The sequence below is a fragment of the Schistocerca nitens genome, chromosome 5 (assembly GCF_023898315.1).
Source record: "Schistocerca nitens isolate TAMUIC-IGC-003100 chromosome 5, iqSchNite1.1, whole genome shotgun sequence".
Classification (NCBI taxonomy): Eukaryota; Metazoa; Arthropoda; class Insecta; order Orthoptera; family Acrididae; genus Schistocerca; species Schistocerca nitens.
In genome coordinates, this window is record NC_064618.1 from 572079694 (window position 1) to 572102057 (window position 22364).

A 22364-nucleotide genomic window follows, 5' to 3' on the forward strand; every position below is an offset into this window, starting at 1 on the left:
ACTCTACTTCACATACCGCCCAAACCCACTGTCCTCGCCTAGTTCTACACATTCCAATACGTACATCATACAGCCACTTCTCAGCAAAATCTCGTAACGGTCCTGACCAACTTACCTCCAACTTACAGACGATATTCTAAAATACATCAACAATTCAACTATTTTTAAAACAGTAATGTACTGTTTATAATCGAAACCAACTGCGAGAAATAAAATGCTATGTTGTGCTGTGAAAATATGTGGTTTGGTTTTTTCTCGCCGTCAGTTTTAATTATGAGAGCAGGTATTTTCATGGGTAACATTGTAATGATACACAAATACATGCACTAGGGACAGGATTTATAATAAACAACAAATTGTTACCTTTTATTAGGAAATTTGAGGCAGTGAATGAAAGGATATCTCACATTACAATTCAATGCAAATATAAGACTTTAAATGTTATAAATTGCCATGCTCCAACAGAGGATAAAGAGGACAATATTAAAGAAGAATTTTACAACAAATTGGAACAGGTATATGATACATTCTCAAAAAATTCAATTAAAATAATTCTAGGAGATTTCAATGCCAAGTTAGGACATGAAACTCATTATAGACCTACAATTGGACCTCATAGTCTACATCAGCAGAGTAATGAAAACGGAACAAAACTTATTAGCTTTGCCACTTCCAAAAATATGTTGATCAAAAGCACATATTTTGCACATAAAGATATACATAAACAAACATGGGCTTCAAGAGATGGCATCACAAAAAATCAAATTGATCATGTATTAATCGAAAAACAACATCATAAATGCATACATGATATCAGAAGTCAAAGGGGAGCAGACTGTGATTCGGATCACTTTCTTGTAAAAGCCAAGTTCAAGATCTCACTCTCAAGACATAAATGGTCTAAATTAAATGGTGTTCCTAGGTTTAATACAATGAAACTGAAAAACCCAAACATTCTCAACCAGTACATTAGAGAATTAGAAACACACAAACCTGAAGTGGAAAGTAAAATTAACAATGATGATACTAATCAAGCTTGGAACGCTCTGAAAGAAAATATCATACGAGCAACTACCTCAGTTTTGGGACATTTTACTACAACTAAGAACCCCTGGTTTGATGCCGAGTGCTCGAACGCTATCGAAGATAGAAAATTAGCAAGGGAAAAATTCCTACAAAAACCAATAACACAAAACAAACTTATTTTTGAAGAGAAACAGAAACTTGCCAGGAAACTCATTAGGAAAAAGAAAAGGGATTTTATGAATTACAAATTAAAAAGAGCTGAGAATGACCGTACCACAGACTCCAGAGGATTTTTCAAGAGCATAAATATGTTTAAAAGTGGGAATATAAAAAATTATGGACAGTTCATAACAGACCCAGATGGCTCCTTGCTAACAGAAAGAAGTGACATTGCTAACAGATGGAAGGAATATTTTAATGAGTTACTAAATGCTCCAACTATAAACGTCTCTCAGGAAGATGACAATGAATATCTTACTGCTGACCCATCGGACGAAGAGCCCAGCGTAGCAGAAATTAAAGAAAGCATCAAGAAGCTGAAGAGACATAAAGCTCCTGGAAGTGATGGTATAGACACAGATATATGGAAGCTCAGTAAATTTCCTTTTGTAAACTGCTTACACAAAATCATCACCAACATCTGGAAGCAGGAACAGGTCCCACATGATTGGAAAGAAGTAGTTGTGTGCCCTATATACAAGAAGGGGGACCCAACAAATTGTTCAAACTACAGAGGAATTGCATTACTAAACACAACATATAAAATTCTGACAAATATACTGTTAGCAAGGATAAGCCCTTACGTTGAAGACTCCCTAGATGATGCCCAATGTGGATTTAGACCTAACAGATCGACTATTGACAATATATATGTCCTAAGGATGTTGGGTGAAAAGAAATATGAATTCAATCAAAATGTACATATGCTTTTCATTGATTTTAAAAAAGCTTTTGACAGTATCAACAGGGAATATTTATGGAAGTGCATGAGGCAGATTGGCATCCCTAACAAATTGATAAATTTAATAAAATCTTGCACTTTAAACTCAAAATACAAAATAAAAGTAGCCAGCAAACTTTCTGAAGACTTTGAGGTTAAAACTGGAGTCAAACAAGGGGATTCACTCTCACCAGTTCTTTTTAACATAGTAATCAATAGAATAATTCAAAAAGTAAAGCTACTACAAATTGGAGCACAACTGGAAAGCAAAATTAATATTGTAGCATACGCTGATGACATTGCATTATTATCTGACAGTGAGAATGATTTGAAGCTTCTTACAGCACAATTAATTAAAGCCACAAATGGCACAGGCCTCCAGCTGAATACAGACAAAACAATGTACTTTATCTTATCCCGCTATCCATCAAATAATAATGTACTGCAAATTAATAACACAGCTTTCACAAAGACAAATGAATTTAATTACCTTGGTACAATAGTAACCTCTGACAACTCCATAAAAATTGAAATAGAATCACGAATTCAGAAGGCTAACAAATGCTACTATAGTCTCTTGACAGTTTTCAAAAGCAAGTTAATTTCTAGGAACACCAAACTACAAGTATACAAATCATTGATTATACCAGTACTCACCTATGGATCTGAAACCTGGACTCTCACAAAAAAAGAGGAAAACAGATTAAGAGTATTTGAACGAAAAATTTTGAGAAAAATATTTGGACCCATAAGAGATAGGATCAGTGATGAATGGAGATTGCTAAATAACAATGAAATTTACAAATTATATAAAGACTCCGATATAGTGGCCAAAATTAAAGCCAAAAGACTGAAATGGATAGGGCATGTCATCAGAGCACCACCAAACAGGACCATCAAGAAAGTGACTGAAGAGATTCCCACCGGAAGACGACCTCTTGGACGCCCACGCATGAGATACTTGGACAATATTCAAGACGATCTCAGAAAACTAGGACATGACAGACAGTGGCAAATTACTTGTAAAGACAGAGCAAAGTGGTTCAACATTGTCCATTCTGCAGCAAAAAGCCTTCATGGATTGTAATGCTTAATAATAATAATAATAACATTGTAATCCCACCCGTTCGTGGACTAAATCTGTCACTGAAGCTATTATCCTCACAGATCCAGCAGCTTTACCAGTGACCCTAACATATCCACCCATTCATTTTAAGCGACTTCAGCTCCCAATCAACGTTTCCTTTGCAGTAACAAAAAACATCGTTCAAGGTCACATTGGGTGACATTGTCATAGGGGGAGCGGGGGAGGAGGAAAAGGAGACGAGGAGGACAGAGGAGAATGGAGTGGACAGAGGAGGAGAAAAAAATTAGGATTTATATCAAATTCCCATACATATTCAGCAATTGCGAAGCACTGCCATGTCCGCTGGTCAGTTCGTGCACGGTACCTATATATTCCAAAAAGCAGCGCACGAAAATGCGCATTTTGAGTGTCTTATCTCGGGTTCTACTGATCAGAGCTAAGGGGTGAAGTGTTACGGATAGCCGTCGACCTAGCAACCATTTGTATACCCATCTGAAGAACGCAGGTACTGTAGCATTCCTACAGTAGGTACTGTAGCATTCCTACAGTACAGAGTTAAACTTCAGTATGCCCATCCTCCAGCACAGGGAAAGTGAGCAAGTCAGTTATTTTGCATTCAGTGTCTAGGGCGGACCTTAAGCGACTTACAAAAGCACCATCTCTTCATGGGCAGTCCTCCGTAAACCACGAAAAACCAGGATTTTTCGATACGAGACGTACCAATTGCGGGGATGGCGAATTCTATAATTTCTGTACTTTCAGATCGACATTTTTACCTTAAGTTCTTTGGATCGTTTTTACCTTAAGTTCGTAAGATGATCTCGGGAACCTTGAAACTCTTTTATATATCATTATCCATTACTGAGATCCAGAGATTCGAAGTTACCCTACTAATGAACGTAAAATGTGCACATAATATCCGGTATGAGGTGTAATGCAATTTTAACTGATGTAGTGTACACATGGCAAAAGAGTTCTAAGGTCACCAAACTGTTTTTTCAGCGTTCTTCACCAATAAAAAATTTTATGCACTGTCAGTAAAGTGGGCACTTCACAACTATACAGGCAGTTTTGGCCTGGAAATTATTCGGTGGTACCACCTGACAGCGTAAGCACCTTATAAAAAAATTGATACAACTTCTTTGTTCTTCCAAATCATCGCATTTTTGGAGTACTGCAGGAGCAGCCTAAAAATGTGCATTTTTATGTAAAGTAGCGTAAAATGAACTTGCATGGATGAATCATGCGCTCACTTTAAACTAGAGGAAGCATGTATTTTGTGGCGTGGTCATCTTACACAGTAGATTTTTAGTATCGCTTTAAAACCCTTTTTTATTCCTCAGCAGTCTGTTTTGTTTTATTTGGCGTAGGACTCAGTTTGTGTTCGTACGAAACGCACGGCGATTCTCATTTCGACTAAAAGAACGCCTATTGTGCGTTCTGCGAAAATCTTCCAGACTTGGGAGTCATCGCAGCTCACGCTGTTGCAGAAGAGAAAAAAGTGAACCAACAGAAAAATGCTCCTGTTCGAGCACAAAAAGGCGAATACGTTCCTCCCTGACACAAAAGTGCGAAACAGTTATCTCGATCCTCTTTCTGCTTTCCCAACCAAAAATTCTGACATGCGAACACACTCGCGCACTTTTGTGCTAAAGGCTAGTCTGAGAAAGACAGTGAGGGTAGAAAAGAGAAGAGTGACAGTGGAAAAGAAACACATTGATGGGAAAGAGAAAATCGCAACGAAAGGATGAAGTCAAGGTAGGAGACAGTGATGGTCATTCAGACAGTGGCAGTGAAAGAGAGGGAGATAGCAGTGGGAAGAAAAAAGGAGACAGTGGAAATGAGAGATGAGTGGCGACCATACACAGGCAAAGAGTGGCAGTGGGGGAGAGAAAAAGAATGAGATTGACAATGGCAGTGGGACGGTCAGTGAAAGTGGCAGGAGACAGTGTCAAAGAAGAGCGAGAGAAATGAATGAAGACAGCGACAATGAAAGGAAGTGACGACGGGAGAAAAGGAAACTGTGATAGGGGGAAATATAGACAGTGGAAATGAGAGGGAGACAGTACGAGACTTAGACTGGGCGAAAGGATATAGACCGTTCTATGTTAAAAGAGCACGATGCAAAATTTTTTGGTGAGGGCAGGATGAGGATTCAGGCAGCTGATTGCCCGCTTTTGTCAGTCTTTTAAAGACGAACATTTTCGTCTTCGTGCTCCAACAGGAACATTTCCGCTGGTTCTTTTATATCTACTCCAATTTATCTTCTACAATTTTTGCGTTCACGGGTTTCTGTAGTATAAATGAAGTTAATCCTTGATATCTTAGTACTCATATCACACTGTCCCTTTTTGTAGTCAATGTTTTCCATGTATTCCTTTCCTCGCTGATTCTGCGGGGAACTCGTTTCCTATCTTTGCCCAAAATCATACAAAATGACGTGTACATGAGACGACGTATATGATTTACGAAAGTGCTATGTCTGAAAGCTCGATTATTTTGGTAAAAGAAGCGGATAGAGGTAAGAATGTGTACATACATAGAATCACAAATCGCCATGACCGATCTTTTAACAGGAGTTAAATTTGGAACAGTATTTCTGTCGTTAGCGCATCACCGAGGCTAATAAGTAAAATTCTTTACATTTCAGTACTTCACCTCAGTGGGTGTTCAACTGCCTTCACTGAGGACAATGCGCTGTCTCGTTCAGAGATTGTTAGTAATTAGTGTTGTCGACCGATAAATGTGTCGACGTACTTTATTTCCGCTTTGCAGTACTAGTTCAGTTTAAATACTGACACTGTTCTTAAATGAGAAGTAAGGTATTTTCGAAACAGTAGATCGTTGTCTTTTGGCAGAAAATTTGTCCAAAGTCTAAAAAAAAATCTAGTTGGCAAACTCTTCTATACGGAAAAACAAATATTGGCGATACGTGCATTTAGTATATCGTTATGGAATGTGATCTACATAATATACATAAAGCCATTTTCACACCACCTCTAACGAAATGAATTTGTAATTCGTTAAAAATCACTGTTTCATTATACAGTGGCGTGACTAAACAAAGAGCCAATGTTCGCCATAATCATTACATCCTAAAGACGGAACAATAAAAACATCCTCTACTCAGTTTTTTTGACAAACTCACTCTTTGGTTTGTCACTTAAAATAAGAGCTAAGAGAATGTTTACTGGAATATCTTTTTTGTGGTGTTTGAAACACTTACGTGGTTAGTGACTTTTACTGCCCGTCTACCAGTCATACCAGTCATCAGAACAATCCACAGAAGTAACTGAAGACTATAGAAATGGGGTCGGTACGCGGACCGGTGTTACCAAGCAGTGTTCTAGCAGGTGCGAGATGAGAAAATCATCATGCGTTAAACTTGAAAGGCCGTAATCAAATGGCAAATGAGGCAAAAAGTCTGCGAAACTGTATTTTGTGTAAACCAAGCAGAATAAATAATTACGAAGTCCACTTGCAATGCAAATAAATCACGCTTGGGTTTGTGAAAATTCCAAGGCCATGGATGAACATCAGAAACGACAGTTCTAATCTGCACTGACACGAGAAAGTGATTAAACGTACGGAGTGGTGAAAACATTCATATTATACTTATTTATTTATTCAATTCTATGTCGTTGTACCCCTTTGCATTAGCAACACAAGGTCATAGAACAAACAAATTTTTTTTAAAAAACTCATAATAAAACTTAGAACTATGTAATGCCACAACCAACACATTGTTAATATTTCATTCAGAGTTAAAAATCTTGATAGCGGGAAAGGGAAGGGAAAGCTATCAGCCGTAGTCTATGAACAGGTATCATTCCTAGCATTAGCCGTAATGAGTTGTGAAAACCATGGCGAACACAAATGAAGGTCATCTCATAAGGTAAACAAGCCTTGCATATGTGTTGTCCCGAATTTCTAATTCATATTACCATATTAAAATTACCATAACACAACCAATAGGATCTAAAGTATTCCTAGGTAAACGCATTTCCTACTTTGCTGATTCATTTCAGTGAATCATTCTCAGAACATAACTGAGCAAACGTAGTGCATTGGAGCTGCGGATAGTTTGACAGAAGAAAACTTTAATTTCAGTACCTACGTGTCACTAACGGCCTCACTCCGATGGAAGCCTATCGAATAACAAATATCATGTCTCATAGCCTGGTACAAGCCGGTTGGATTTAATGCCACTCCGAGGATTCTGTCTCTGTATCGTGTCTTGGAGACACACCTGTTTCACGTAGGACTGGCATTCTACAGAGCAACTCGGGAGTTGGGCTTCGAAACGCTTTAACACTTTGCCTCTTGTAATGACGTTGAGTCTCGTGGAATTTGATCATTCCCCGCAAAGAGCTCTTTGGCAAGACAATGTATTCGCTTCGTGGTGATCGCTTCAATGGGGCTGGAGACGTCGCTAATAAACAGTCCAACGGCCTCGTTGCTTGCGAAGATACTCGAGCAACTGAATAGCAAAGCGTGGTGGAGCTGACTGTGGTCGAACATAAGGTCGTAGGGAGTCAGCTTTTAAATCATTCATCTGGAGTAGTCCGATGTGGGCCAGAACAATAAATAGTGCAGGCAAGAGGAGACTTGAGGCTTGGGAAATCTTGGGTTGCAGAAGAATGTCGAAAATTGTTGGCAGATAAAGTACCTAATGAAGTACTGCATCGAATTCGGGAGACATTAGCGTCATGGCACAACTTGGCCAAAACAAGGGTGTGTTGGTAAGTGGAAGCAGCAATGAATAGTTAATCTGGTAATGAGGACGTGTGGGTGATAACTGTAGAGGGAGATAAAAGGCTTAACAACAGAAAAACACGTTCGGTGGATGTGGACTGCAGTATAGAAATAAAGATATTTGCTTTAGACTAGTGTGGCGAGCTGCATCCATCATGTCTTCGGATTGAAGGCCTGAACAAAGACGTGGTTCGCGTGGCTCAATAAAAGTATTCTGAAAATGCAGCACGTTCTGTCCCAAGTACCTGTACACATCTCATCATACGTTTTCGTACCCAGTCACTGGGTTTTGTTGCTGAACCGTGATCAGTGAAATCATACATGACCAAGGACTGGTGAGTAATGAGACTAGCGAAGGAATGGCATCTGTTGTGCATCGAAAACTAGAACGATTCTGGAAACGTATTCATGAGAAATACCCTGTTCGAATGTAGCTCCGGGAAAGCGTTGGCGAGAGGGTACTGAGTCAGCGTACGATAGGCACTGCTTCCTCTACAGAGTCAGTATCGATTGGCCCTCAGCACTAAGACACTTCTAATGACAAATACACAAGAAGCTGTGTACACAGTGGATTTCATACGGATCTAGATCGCCATTCCCTTAAAACCGTGTGTTAATTACCGCTTATACGACAAATTAAGATTTCTTCATGTTGCCAATATCGGTTTCACATTTTTTTGACAATTTGGTACCATGCTTCTGGTTAATCATTTACTTTCAGGACTATACGGTACCCGTGACGCTTCGTCTTGACAGCTTTCCATATCCTCATGAGGAGAGTTCCTATGACGGTTTGCTCCTTGCATGAGAGATGTAGTTGTTCAGTCCAGAGACTGGTTTGCTGCAGCTCTCCATTCTACTCTATCCTGTGCAAGCTTCTTCGTCTCCCAGTACCTACTGCAACCTACATCCTTCTGAATCTGCTAAGCGTATTCATCACGCCGGCCGAAGTGGCCGAGCGGTTCTAGGCGCCTCAGTCTGGAACCGCGCGACCGCTACGGTCGCAGGTTCGAATCCTGCCTCGGGAATGGATGTGTGTGATGTCCTTAGGTTAGTTAGGTTTAAGTAGTCCTAAGTTCTAGGGCACTGATGAACTTAGATGTTAAGTGCCATAGTGCTCTGAGCCATTTCGTATTCATCGCTTGGTCTCCACGGTTTTTACCCTCCACGCTGTCCTCCAGTACTAAATTGGTGATCCCTTGTTGCCTCAGAGCATGTCCTACCAACCGATCCCTTCTTCTAGTCAAGGTGTGCCACAAATTTCTCTTCTCCCTAATTCTATTCAAAACCTCTTCATTGGTTATGTGATCTACCCATCTGATCTTCAGCATTCTTCTGTAGCACCACATTTCGGATGCTTCTATTCTCTTCTTGTCCAAACTATTTATCGTCCACGTTCCACTTCCATACATGGCTACACTCCATACAAATACTCTCAGAAACGACTTCCTGATACTTAAATGTATACTCGATGTTAACAAATTTCTCTTCTTCAGAAACGATTTCCTTGCCATTGCCAGTCTACATTTTATATCCCCTCTACTTCGACCATCATCAGTTATTTTACTCCCCAAATAGCAAAACTCCTTTACTACTTTAAGTGTCTCATTTCGTAATCTAATTCCCTCAGCATCACCCGACTTAATTTGATTAGATTCCATTATCCTCGTTTTGCTTTTGTTGTTCATCTTATACCCTCCTTTCAAGACGCTGTCCATTCCGTTCAGCTGCTCTTCCATGTCCTTTGCTGTCTCTGACAGAATTACAATGTCGTCAGCGAACCTCGAAGTTTTTATTTCTTCTCCATGGATCTTAATTCCTAATCCGAATTTTTCTTTTGTTTCCTTTACTGCTTGCTCAATATACAGATTGAATAACATCGGGGAGAGGCTACAACCCTGTCTCACTCCTTTTCCGATCACTGTTTCCCTTTCATGCCCCTCGACTCTAATAACTGCACTTTGGTTTCTGTACAAATTGTAAATAGCCTTTCGCTCCCTGTATTTTTCTCCTGCCACCTTCAGAATTTGAAAGAGTATTCTAGTCAAGATTTCAAAAGCTTTCTCTAAGTCTACAAATGCTAGAAACGTAGGTTTACCTTTCCTTAATCTATTTTCTAATAAGTCGTAGGGTCAGCATTGGCTGACGTTTTCCAACATTTCTACGGAATCTAAACCGGTCTACCCCGAGGTCGGCTTCTACCAGTTTTTCCATTCGTCTGTAAAGAATTCGTGTTAGTATTTTGCAGCCGTGGCTTATTAAACTGATGGTTAGGTAATTTTCACATCTGTCGACACCTGCTTTCTTTGGGGTTGGAATTACTATATTCTTCTTGAAGTCTGAGGGTATTTCGCCTGTCTCATACATCTTGCTCACCAGATGGTAGAGTTTTGTCAGGACTGGCTCTCCTAAGGCTATCAGTAGTTCTAATGTAATGTTGTCTACTCCCAGGGCCTTGTTTCTGCTTAGGTCTTTCAGTGCTCTGTCAAACTCTTCACGCAGTATCATATCTCCCATTTCATTTTCATCCTCTTCCATTTCCAAAATATTGCTCTGAAGTACATCACCCTTGTACAGACCCTCTATATACTACTTCCACCTTTTTGCTTTCTCTTCTTTGCTCAGAACTGGGTTTCCATCTGAGCTCTTGATATTCATACAAGTGGTACTCTTTCCTCAGAAAGTCTCTTTAATTTTCCTATAGGCAGTATATATATATATAATCTTACCCCCTAGTGAGATATTCATGCGAGATAAGACGATGCAATGTTGCCGTACACATCCACCAACTCAGTATCGATTGGTGCAGCTATGAGAAGCGTTCAATAATTAGTGCAACACTAATATTTTTCTGGGTCAGTTTAGGTTGTAAAAGTTCGGAAATCGGGTGGGGCGAGGTGGAATATTCTCGCTTCAGCCCCTGTGCTTTCACTGGGTTCAGATAGTTGCGGGCTCTATACGTAGCCCTCAAAATGGCGTCTGTAACGGAGGTGCGTTCCAAGCAGAGAACTGTCAATTACTGACGGAAAACGAGAGCATCGCAGATATTCATAGGCGCTTGTAGAATGTCTGCGGAAACCCGGCAGTGAACAAAAACACGGTCAGTCGTTGCGCGAGGTGTTTGCGTCATCGCAACAAGGTCGCGCAAACCTGTCAGATCCCCCGCGTGCCAACCGGCGGTAACCATCTGAGACGCCTATAGTGTTGGAACTTGCGGTTACGCATTCAAAGTGATAGACGGATAATTTTTAACATTTTTATGCAGCGACAGCAACTGATATTGTTTATATAAGAATATACAGCCTACAGTTGCAGGTTACCTTTATCGTTTACCTAGGTTTCAACGTTAGTAATAACGTCTTCAGAACCTGCAAAAAGTTGTTATAATGTGCTAGTAAATTATATTAGATGTGGTCATGCTACATGATGCAACGTGTAGTACTTACATAAAATATTATTTAAATGTTTGCCTAAAACAAGCCATGTCCTAAGTCAACTTTACAAAACTTGATACATAACTATCACCTCTATAACTGTCACCTCTATTAAACAAGCTGTAGCAAATTCACTTTAAGCCCGTTGTATGGGCCTCGTCGTGTGACTAGACTGCGGACCGCGAGGGCTTCGCGGTCTGCCTCACAGAGGGCGGCGCGCATGCGCGAGACGTATAGAATCAAACTCTTATTACGCACGCGTCAGATAACATTTTTGCTATGAATTAATTTTATACTTTACTGTTGTAAGTTAATTACCGTATCCAGCATGACTACGTTTTACGTTCTACTACAGAGCCTTATAAACCGACCAACAAATCTCCTAGGAACATCTGTAGGAAAGGTTCTATTATTACAGAAACTGTAATGGTCACATGCATTATGAATTATTGTAACCTAATATAGGCTGGAAGCCTTCGAAGTATGCCCTATTTTTTAGATACAGTTGACCGTTCAGTAAATTGCCTGTATCTGTAATTAGGTGTGCATAACTTTGTAGTTCCTCAAGCGTGTCGAGCCTATAGCCCTTAACTTCATGATGTAGTAGCTCTGTGTCACGTAAAGGTTTAGGTGTATGAAGCATTTGCAGCAGATGTTCCGCAAAGGCTGACTCCCGTGTTCCTACGCCCTTTACTGGAAGATGTTCTTTAAACCTTACTGCTATAGCTCTGCCTGTTTGACCTATGTAATAACATGGGCAATCATCACACTTAATCTTATATACGGCTGATTTCGCTGACTTATCAGTCTTTCTCAAGGGTATGAACCAAATTTCGCTTTAAACTATTACTCGTCGAGAAGGAAATTTTAAAACCTGAATTTTTCAACAGGCGCCCTATCTTGTAGAAGACATTACCTACATAAGGAACCGACAAGCATTTCTTGGTCTGATCTTGGGTTTGAGTATTTGTGTTTACTAAAGTCGTTGTCCTTCTTTGCGTTTCCTTATGATATGATTGCTTCACTATATTTGGATCATAGCCATTATTCTGTGCAATACTCTCGAGAATTTGTAATTCTTTTTCGAGGTTGACATCTGACAACGGGATAGAAATCGCCCGATACTAGAATAGAAAAACGCAATTTTTTGCGCTTGTGGGTGGGTTGAATCGGCCGAGATGATGTCTGAATAATTTGCCTTCCGGAATACGTTGAACTCTATTTTAGCATCTTTAATAGTCAACGTTAAATCAAGATAATTTAGTGATCTATCAGCTGATTCCAATTCTTGTGACTTTTATTTTTTCATGTAGACTGTTACATGTTGCGAAAATTTGCTTTATTCCTTCTGTAGGATGACCATATCTAATATAATTTACTAGCACATTATAATAACTTTTTGCAGGTGCTGAAGAAGACGTTATTACTAACGTTGAAAGCTAGGTAGACGATAAAGTTAACCTGCAACTGTAGGCTGTATATTCTTATATGATAGACGGATCACAAACACAGCTCTGGTCAACTGGAAGTCTGTTACACTGCTCAACTGGAAGTCTGTTAGAAGTGCTGACACACTCGTCCATCAGTAGGGTTACTGGAAGGTGTGTGCCCCTTGGGTTCCTCGCCGCCTAACGAAGTGTGAGGAATTGCATGCGTTTTAAGAGGCTGACCTTGACAATTCTTTGTCTAACATCGTCGCAGGCGATGAAACATGGGTTCACCACTTCGAAATGGAAATAAAACGGCAATCTATTGAGTGGCGTCACACCCTCTCCTGCAAAGTAAAATTTTCAAAGCCGCATCCTCACAGGGTAAAGTCATGGTGACCGTCTTCTGGGACTCTGAAGGGTTTATTCCGTTTAATGTCCTCCCTCATGGTGCAAGATGAACTCTGATGTGTATTGTGCTACTCTCAAGAAATTGAAGAAACAGTTTCAGCTTGGTCGTCGCACAACGATGCGAACTAACTTCTCAAACACAACGCAAGAGCTCAAAAGTCTGCGCACATGGGATCAGCTCCCAGAACTTCAGTGGAATGTTTTCCCTCATCCGCCCTACAAATCTAGCACCTTCTGACGTCCACCTGTTTGGCCCAATGAAAGATGAACTCCGTGAGAAGCAGTACGTGGATGAGGGGGCAGCCGGCCGGGGAGGCCGAGCGGTTCTAGGCGCTACAGTCTCGAACTGCGCGACTGCTACGGTCGCAGGTTCGAATCCTGCCTCAGGCATGGATGTGTGTAATGCCCACAAGTTAGTTCGGTTTAAGTAGTTCTAAATTCTCGGGTACAGATTACCTCAGAAGTTAAGTCCCGTAGTGCTCAGAGCCATTTGAACCATTTTTGATGAGGGGCAACCCATTTGTCCCGACGTCGGCCAGAAGAGTGGTACCACGTGGGCATGCAGGACGTCGCATTGAACTGAGTTTGTTGAAAAATAGGGTTTTGTAGTCAAGAGTGGGAAATAACATGGTGTATTTGATTCCTAAGTAAAACCAACCTGCTTTTGGATGAACATCTGTTGCGTTTCTTATTGAACGCCCCTCTTACGTTCCGCTTCGAAAGCAGAAAACGAATGACATGACAATGCTCAAATTTACCAACGGCTGCGCAATTTTGTCTCCGCTAAAGGCGTGGTACGGTACTGTGTTGCCGGCGTTTCTTTGTACAACAGGACTGCAGACATGTACCTGCAAACAAAAGAAATAAGAATTATGTAACTTTATTTTTTAGAGGCAGTGATTTACACTTTGTGGCTATCTACTTGTACATAGTTTTTCATGTTGCCTTGCTCGTTGTAATTTTGTTCGTTATTGTAGACTCGATAGTGCAAATGTCACTTGAATCTGCCTTCCGTAACGGGCATAAAGTTTACTCACGATCTGATTTGCTTAACATACCCGCTCAATCACACCAGGCTTTCGCCCAGCATGAGGCTGCAAACGCAATCTGGAGATAAGGTTTACTTCTGTCGCCCTGACAGGCACCCAAATTTCACTGCAGTTCAAATTAATAGCAAGACTCAAGATGATTTTTAGCCAGTTAGCACGACATTACCTGTATAGATGAGCGTATGGCAGACATAAGTTGTTTTTGGTTCTACATTAGAGGGCTTGAAGGCAAGTTAAAATGAAGACATTTGACTCTTATTTGGGAAGATTGTGGAGCAAATCCGTGGAGGTTCAGGTTTTTCCCAGTTCCCATTAATCACCCAACGGTCATTAGCATTAAATAGGCCACAACTTGTTTCCTTCTCCATTCCTGCTTAACTGAGCGTGTTGAGATCTATCGTAGAACATGCTCCAGTATTCAGTAAAAAACAGTCGCTAATGGCTCCACAAAGCACTGGGCAGTAAAGCAGTATTAGAGACAATAAGCACGTAAACAAAGGTGGGCTATAGTCGCAGTGTGGACAGCATTACTACAGCTACCGCAAGATGAAGTCGGTGGGACATTGACCTACAGTCCGTACGCATCTAAACATAATATAAAGTTCGCTGCCGCGTTCGTCTTTCTGTGACAATCTCAAGAACTACTTCAAGGATTTTGATACGTTTTTCTCTAGTAGATACTGCGAGTCACGAGGAAGGTTTGTGTATGATTTATTCTGCTGCACCAGCAAGTCGTGCTGTCGTAGACACTGCAGCCCTTGCGAAACCGGCGTAGGTCCGTAGTAGTGATAATCTGACGAGCCCATCTGGGATGCGGGCACCATTGACTATTTCGGTTGCTCAAATGATGAGCACGGTTACTGGCACGAATTACTGGCGCCTAAACAGTATAACAAGCAGACTGTACAATACGTCTGCAGTGCTTTGGGCATGTTAACAGAAAGAGCAGTGACGGGTGGTCTGAGGAGTTAATGTGGGTTCAGAGAACAACTAAAATTGGATGGCCACCTCTGTCGTTGGAACTATGCTGTATGCCGTTCTACTCCAGAATAATATCCGTTGAACGTGCTGAAGACGCCACGTGCTGAAGACGTACTTTATTTTAAGGGCGAATTCTTGACTTCGTCTGCAGCTCTTAAGAGCAACCATATCAAGTAAGTGTGATTGCAAGGAGGTGAAAATTGCCAGATAATGGGGTCAAGATGTCCATCTGGAGATAACTTGGAGTAGGCTCTCTTCGGCAGTGGACTTCAAAATGAAGCAACGTGACAAGTGACGAAGCTATCGCCTGTCAACCACATGTAATAGATAAAGTGGCATAATTTCCTAATTCGATTATCACAAGTCAGCTGCTTGAAGTGTCAGTTGATAAAACTTCGGACAAGAAGTAGGTCAAGGAACAGATGTGGCGTAGTATAGATGCTTAAACAAAATATCAGATCAGAAAGGTACTAACCAGTTCAGAGAGGTTCCTGACAGTGGGAGGGAGGCAATTCTGCGAAAGAGATAGAAATTCAGTCTGGGTGGTTGTGTATGATGCTGTCTAGCTTTGGTTAGTGACTGTAATATTTGTTTTAATAAATATTGTGGAACAGAATTCCGAGTTACCAGAACTTTTCTTCAACTCCTTGAATTTTTATTTAATACTTGTAATGCTTTCATGTTTACTTAGGAACTGCCCATTTTATTGACTCAGTTCTGCTTTCCACGAGAGGAGTTACTTACAAAAGACTTGTTCCACCACATCCTCAATGTTTATAAGTGTGATGTCAGGTTGGGTAAATAGACTAAGTAATAAATATCCATCCAAGAGTTGAGCGTTTTGTCACCGACGAACTCCAGTGGCAGAGGCTGCGAGGGAGGCGCTGTGCATTGCGAAGGGATTTGCTACTAAAATTCCGACAGCAAACATTCCAGCAATAGTCGGAAGCATGATACTTCAATCTAAAAAATGGTTCAAATGGCTCTGAGCACTATGCGACTTAACTTCTGAGGTCATCAGTCGCCTAGAACTTAGAACTAATTAAACCTAACTAACCTAAGGACATCACACACATCCATGCCCGAGGCAGAATTCGAACCTGCGACCGTAGCGGTCGCTCGGTCCCAAACTGTAGCGCCTAGAACCGCACGGCCACTCCGGCCGGCGATACTTCAATCTACACACGTTCTGCGAAATGACCGCAACGTTAAAATCAGAAATTAGAGCTAATATGGAGATTTATGCCTACAGTTATTCATCTCATACGCAATTCGTGGATAGAACGGGGAAGGAGGTAAAATAAAATACCACCAGAAGTACCTTCCGCCACGCGCCGTAAAGGCGCTTGCAGAGTGACGACGTAGGTGTAGTCTGGACACCAGGCGTTACATTTCTGACCTGATAAGACCAGTGGCTGCTGCATCTTGTATTTCTATTAAATGAAAAAAACACCGTCTGGATGACAGCTCCTGTTGTTAACGACTACTCGTTTCGATCTGCCCTGCAGATCTTCAGGTCTGTTTGAAAAGGAAAAACACGCCCAAAAATATCGATTACAAATGGTCCCATAAAGGCAGCGCAAATAACATCAAAATGTCATAAAATATGAGTAACATAAAACCAACTAAAAACGCAAAGGATGCAGTGGTGAAAAATTCCTTTCCTATCGCCGCGAGTCATTGGCTAATACACTGACATAGCGTAAAGGAGATTCTTATGTCATAAAAATAAAAGTAAAAAAAAATGAGTCTCACAAATTCACTATGAGATCTTTTACAAAGAAAAGATAATATAGAAATATAGTAAACTGTGCAACGTACTACTTACTTCTTGTTTGAAAATTTCTGTACTGACAAAAGCAGTGATTTTAAGGCTACATGTTGATAAATGTTTACCTTGTGCAGTTTCCGTTTGTGAAGAGTGCGTTCATTAAAGCGAGTTTTAAATGTTTGACTCATCAGTCCAGTACAATTCTTTTTGACAGTCGTAAAGTGTAAATATTCTCTCCTGTGATGTTACGACTAAAGCTGTTACAAAGTATTTCCAAAAACTTTAAGTTCGATTGGCCTAGGAAACTTTGTTATATCGAAAATTGTGCCACAGTATGTCATACTGACAAATTTAAATTTTTTCTTAACTGAGGTTTGTGTCGTTTGTTTTAATTGTACATTCATGAAACAGTGAAGATATCATCCATTTGCTCCTGTAATCTCCTTAAAGACCTCAAATTCCTTATCGATCACATCCTGTGCTAGAGGCAGTTGTTAAATCCGACGCAGCATTAAATGAAAATAACTTCCTCCTACCGTCTCAGACGGGATGATTTAGCTTGGATTATATTATCGGCGAGTGTCGGTTTGCTAAATATGTTGAATTTGTGGTTACCGGTTCCGTTCCAAGAGGTAAAGTTGATAAAACTGATGTTATCCTTTTCTATTTGCGTTTAAACAAGATAACGGAAGATCACGTGTTTCCCGTGCTGTACTGACCTAACACGGTACAGAGGATGCTTGTTGCCTGGCCAGCGCCTTTTCCAGATATCGCACACAATGAAAATATCTAGTGTGGATTACCGCTACGCCACCATTCATCAGTCTCTACGATCGATCTGGCACAAAGTTGAAGCAGCATGGAAAGGCGTACTCGGTCTGTCATCCAAGCCCACTTATAATCGGCTTCGAGCCACTGCTGCTATCAGAGATGGCAACTACATGTACTAAATATCACACCACAAATTTTATCACATGTTTTGTCTGTTATTCTGTATAATCTCAATAAGAATAATTTAGTTATTTGGCGATGTCGTAATTTTAATGTCCAGCAGTGTGCTTAAGAAATCTAAAGAGTAATATCCGCGAGTGCGCCAAGAAACGAAATGAGCGGGCGACGATTTAGGACTGAAAAAATCGCATGAACTTTCCCGAAGCAACATAATTTGCCTAACGAACACAAGGTCAGCTGCAATTTTATGCATAGAGTATAAGCTGTTGCCAGGAGAAACGGAATAAATAAGCATGGTCCTGCAGCTAAGAGATGACTAGCGGGATATATGAACAGCTAAACAACGTGCAAAGATGCCGTTGGTATATGTGTATGATAAAAGATGGCGCATGAAAACCCGGTTGAGAGTACAGACTGCTCGCCATTTATGTACAAATTGTTGTGCACTAAGAGCAGATTTTTCACATGGATAAACACGTAATAATTAAATAATAAAAAGATAACAAATAAGCTAATGCAAGCAACAGTTTCAAAACAGATAACTGGCGTGCGGTAGTAGCAATCTAGTACTCGGACCCAGTTTCTCGTATGCCACCCTGTTACAAAGAACGCGCCAGCCGAAGTAACAACGACATTCGGTCGAGACATACGGGGGTAGTTCGGAAAGTAAGTTCCGTTTGGTAATAAAAAGGAATTTAATACAGATAAAAAATTTTCACAAAAATCTACAATACTTATTCCATTCAACATAGCCCCCGTAATTTTCCAGGCATTTCTCACAGCGTGGTAAAAGTTCTTGTATTCCTCCAATGCCTGTGTTGTCAACCGCGTGGGAACATGGTCTTTCACGTCCTCACCGTTGTTGAAGTGATTACCACCAAAGAAAGACTTCAGATGCCGACAGTGATGAAAATCGCTGGGAGCGACGTCGGTACTGAACCGAGGGTGGCCAAAAACACCCCAGCCAAAGCTCTGGAGTTGTTCTGCCACATTCGCAGTGTGTGATCGGGCGTTGTCGTGAATGGAAACACCTATTGAGAGCATTCCTCTACGCTTGTTGTGTATTAGGCAGCGCAATTTCTTAAGAGTCTCGCAATAAACATTCTTACTGATTGTTTACCTCGTGGTAAAAAATGTCAGTAAAATGCCTTGTCTGTACCAAAACACTGTGCACATGACTTCTCGGGGTGTCAAGAACTGCTTGGGTTTAACCTTTACTCGGGACGAGGCGTGCCTCCATTTCAAAGATTTCCGTTTCGTTTCAGGGGTGTCAAGGCAACCATAGTTCATCCCCAGTGACTATCAGGGATAAAAATTTGTCACCAACGCCATCGTCATTGTAACGTGTCAAAAAATCAAGGGCGCTGCACATCCGTTGTGTAGTTCGTTAAGAAGTTTAGTTACCTAAGGTGCGCAAAGTTTATGAAAACCCAGTTTTTCAATAAGTCTCGTAAATTAATGTTCGTGAAATTTGGAAGTTGACGAACTATAGCATTAATCGTACCGAGCGAAGTGGCGCATTTGAGACACTGGACTCGCATTCGGGAGGACCTTGGTTCAAACCCATGTCCCACCATCCTGATTTAAGAATTCCGTTATTTCCCTAAATCGCTTCAGGCAACTGCCGGGATGATTCCTTTGACAGGGCACGGCCGACTTACTTCCACAAATTTCCTTAATCCGAGGGTACCGATGACCTCGCCGTTTGGTCCATTCCACCCGAATCAACCAACCAACCAACCATTAATCATAAACCTACGGTTTTTCTTAACAATTTCTTCGACTGCACTAATGAGATCTCAGGAACCACAGATGGACGTCCACTTCGTTCGTCATGCACTTGATCACGCCCTTCCTTAAATTATCGACACATTTTCTCGCCATTGAAGCACTCGCTGCATTTTCTCGGTAAATCTCGCAGGTTCTTAGCTTTCAGAAAACGAAACGCACATCTCAATTCAAACGCGGTGGGACCTGCGGTTAACGGTGCCATTATAAACAATCACTGCGAGCGACACACAACACAGAGGGAGCTCGAAGTAGGGTCATTTCGTTCTGCTTGAACCAGAGATACTGCTGCGTATGAACGGAACTATGATCGTGGTAGTGCCGCAGAGAAAAATGGAAACGGAAATTACTTTCCGAACTACGCTCGTAAGTGAGTGTATTATGATAGTGTCCTGGACGATATGCACGTAGCTTCTAATGCGTTTAAAATTAAATATATTGAATTTTGTTGGATGTATATAAATGTAATATACTCCTATAATTGTAAACAGGAAAACAGTGTAGGTTAGACAGCTGTTGCTGTGTTGCTCTGTTTGCGTATGTCCTATTGTTCTATAGGCGTTAAATGGCACGTGACAGCTTTCACAGCTCACCTGTTGTCAGTTGCAAACCAACCAAAGATCGTAGTAAAGACGCTCCACGCTGACGAGCTACGGACAGGCCACTCGATACACTTGGGCTAAGACTGTACAATATATATAAAACTGTTAAAGGTCGTGACCAGAAGGATCAGGTGCACTGTGTAAACCGTATATTCACAGGAATGTACGAGCGGCATGCATTCGTGAATTATAAGACAGCACGGTATGTTGCATCGATGTCTAACGACGTGGGAACTAGAGACGGAGATAGCAAATGAGCGTAACTACAGCCAGTCACAAACTGAACAAAGTAACACGTCCACATTGGGCATCAACGTGGTATTGGGACGCACTTTCTAATTACGAGAGACTTTAAATTACGCCACATAGTGTCGACGAGTTCTGGACTTGAAGATGTTACTCTTGTAATCAATGTTGCAGAGAATGTAGTACATTCGAGTTACATATTAAATGCTTTCCGTGTCACTCTTTATCTGTATGTGGTATTAGCATATGGCATTTATTTATTTAAGGGTCACGACTTGAAACTGGTTGCATAATATCCGAAACGGTTGTCAGTTGTTGATCTCTTCAATATACACGTTCAGCATAATTATGGGAACAGTATGGGAAATGTTCAGCAGTATAAACCGCTGAGAGCTAAAGGTAAAGACAGATATGTACTTCCCGCCACAACATGACCACAGTAGCAGACTTCGACTGTAGATGGATAAACTTGTGTGGTTGTAGATCTTGTACTTATATTTATTGTTGTTGAAAACAGAGCGCCTTGAAATAGTACATAGCCCTTTGAATAGTTAAATATTAAAAGCAGCATAGCTGTATAAAATGGGCAACACATTCAAAAAGAGCTCTAAAATGAAACAAAATTAACATAGGGAGGCTCACAAAACATGTAGAATCAAATGAAATTTAATCAGACATCAACGATTTCGTTCTTAAGCTAGACTTTAAGCTGCAGTTCTCTGCCAGAAGAGAGAAATAGATGCGTTGTGCGTTAGGCACATTGTTGCTGCATCTGAAAGAGCAAAAATGTGAAATCACAAACACGATATTCAGATACTGACCTAAACAACTGTAACTGTGGCCACTGAAGTTCTTAACGACTGAAATTCCTAACGGCCGTAGACAAGTTACTTTCAGTATTACTATTGCTTGATACAACTGTCATATTGCACGACGGATCATGAACTTCAGCGGTGCCAGGATGTCCAGTTCCCGTGACTAGCAATCTTTCTCATATCGAAATATTTTAAAGGGCTTATACGAGGGTAAGTCACTTATTATCCGCAAAGTAGTTATAAAATTTTATTGTAATCAAATAGGAACTTAAAAGAACATCATTTTTCGAAATAGTCTCCTTGCGTTTCAACGCACTTGGTCCATCGTTGTACAAGCTTCTTGATGCCCCCGTAAAAGGAGGTTCTCGGTTGAGCTGCGAGGCAGGAATGCACCGCTTCTTTCACTGCTTCGTCAGCGACAAATCGACGGCCTCTTAATGCCTGCTTCAGTAGACCAAACAAGTGATAGAAGGGGCAAGTTCCGGACTGTGAGGATGATCCAGTACTTCAAATTTGAGTTTCTGGAGCGTTTTGGCAGTGTGGGCAGCAGTATGCGGACGGGCATTGTCGTGCAAAACCTCACCATCTTTTGACAGCAATACTCGGCGTTTGCCTCGAATTGCAGGCTTTAGCCTGGCAGTAAGCATCTCACCGTAACGTACACAGTTGATTGTTCTGCCCCTTTCCCCATAATGTTCCAGTACTGGGCCTTGTGCGTCCCAAAAAACCGTAAGCCTCAGTTTTCCTGCGGACGGTTGGGTCTTGAACTTTTTCTTGCACGGCGAATTTGGAGGTTTCCATTCCATACTCTGCCGTTTACTCCCCGGTTCGTAATTACGGATCCATGTTTTGTTACCAGTAATGATCTTGTCTAAGTAGTTGTCCCCTTCGTTACCACAGCGATCCGAATGTTTTTTGCAGATGTCCAAGCGCGTTTGTTTATACAACTGTGAGTTGTTTTGGGACCCATCTTGCACAAACTTTATGAAACCAAAGTCTGTTGTGGATAATTTCGTAGGCAGAACCGTGATTAATTTGCAGACGATGTGCCGCTTCGTCAATAGTTAATTGTCTAAGAGAA

At 41.0% G+C, this 22364-nt stretch overlaps 2 protein-coding genes across 2 annotated transcripts in view; both read left to right on the forward strand.

Moving 5' to 3' along the window:
- Positions 1 to 22364, forward strand: part of LOC126260263 (UDP-glucosyltransferase 2-like) — a 159259-nt gene that overhangs the window by 20997 nt on the left and 115898 nt on the right. The window lies entirely within an intron of this gene.
- Positions 933 to 20479, forward strand: LOC126260588 (uncharacterized). The gene is made up of 2 exons (XM_049957923.1): positions 933 to 1620; positions 20334 to 20479. The coding sequence occupies exons 1-2, from the start codon at positions 933 to 935 to the stop codon at positions 20477 to 20479; spliced, it is 834 nt and encodes a 277-aa protein (XP_049813880.1).

Excerpts from the sequence above, each read along its gene's own strand:
- LOC126260588 (XM_049957923.1), top strand. The coding sequence starts at position 933 with ATGAAACTGAAAAACCCAAACATTCTCAACCAGTACATTAGAGAATTA. Across the intron at positions 1,621-20,333 it reads CACAGATATATGGAAGCTCA|GTCGTGACCAGAAGGATCAG; the intron begins GTAAATTTCCTT and ends AAACTGTTAAAG.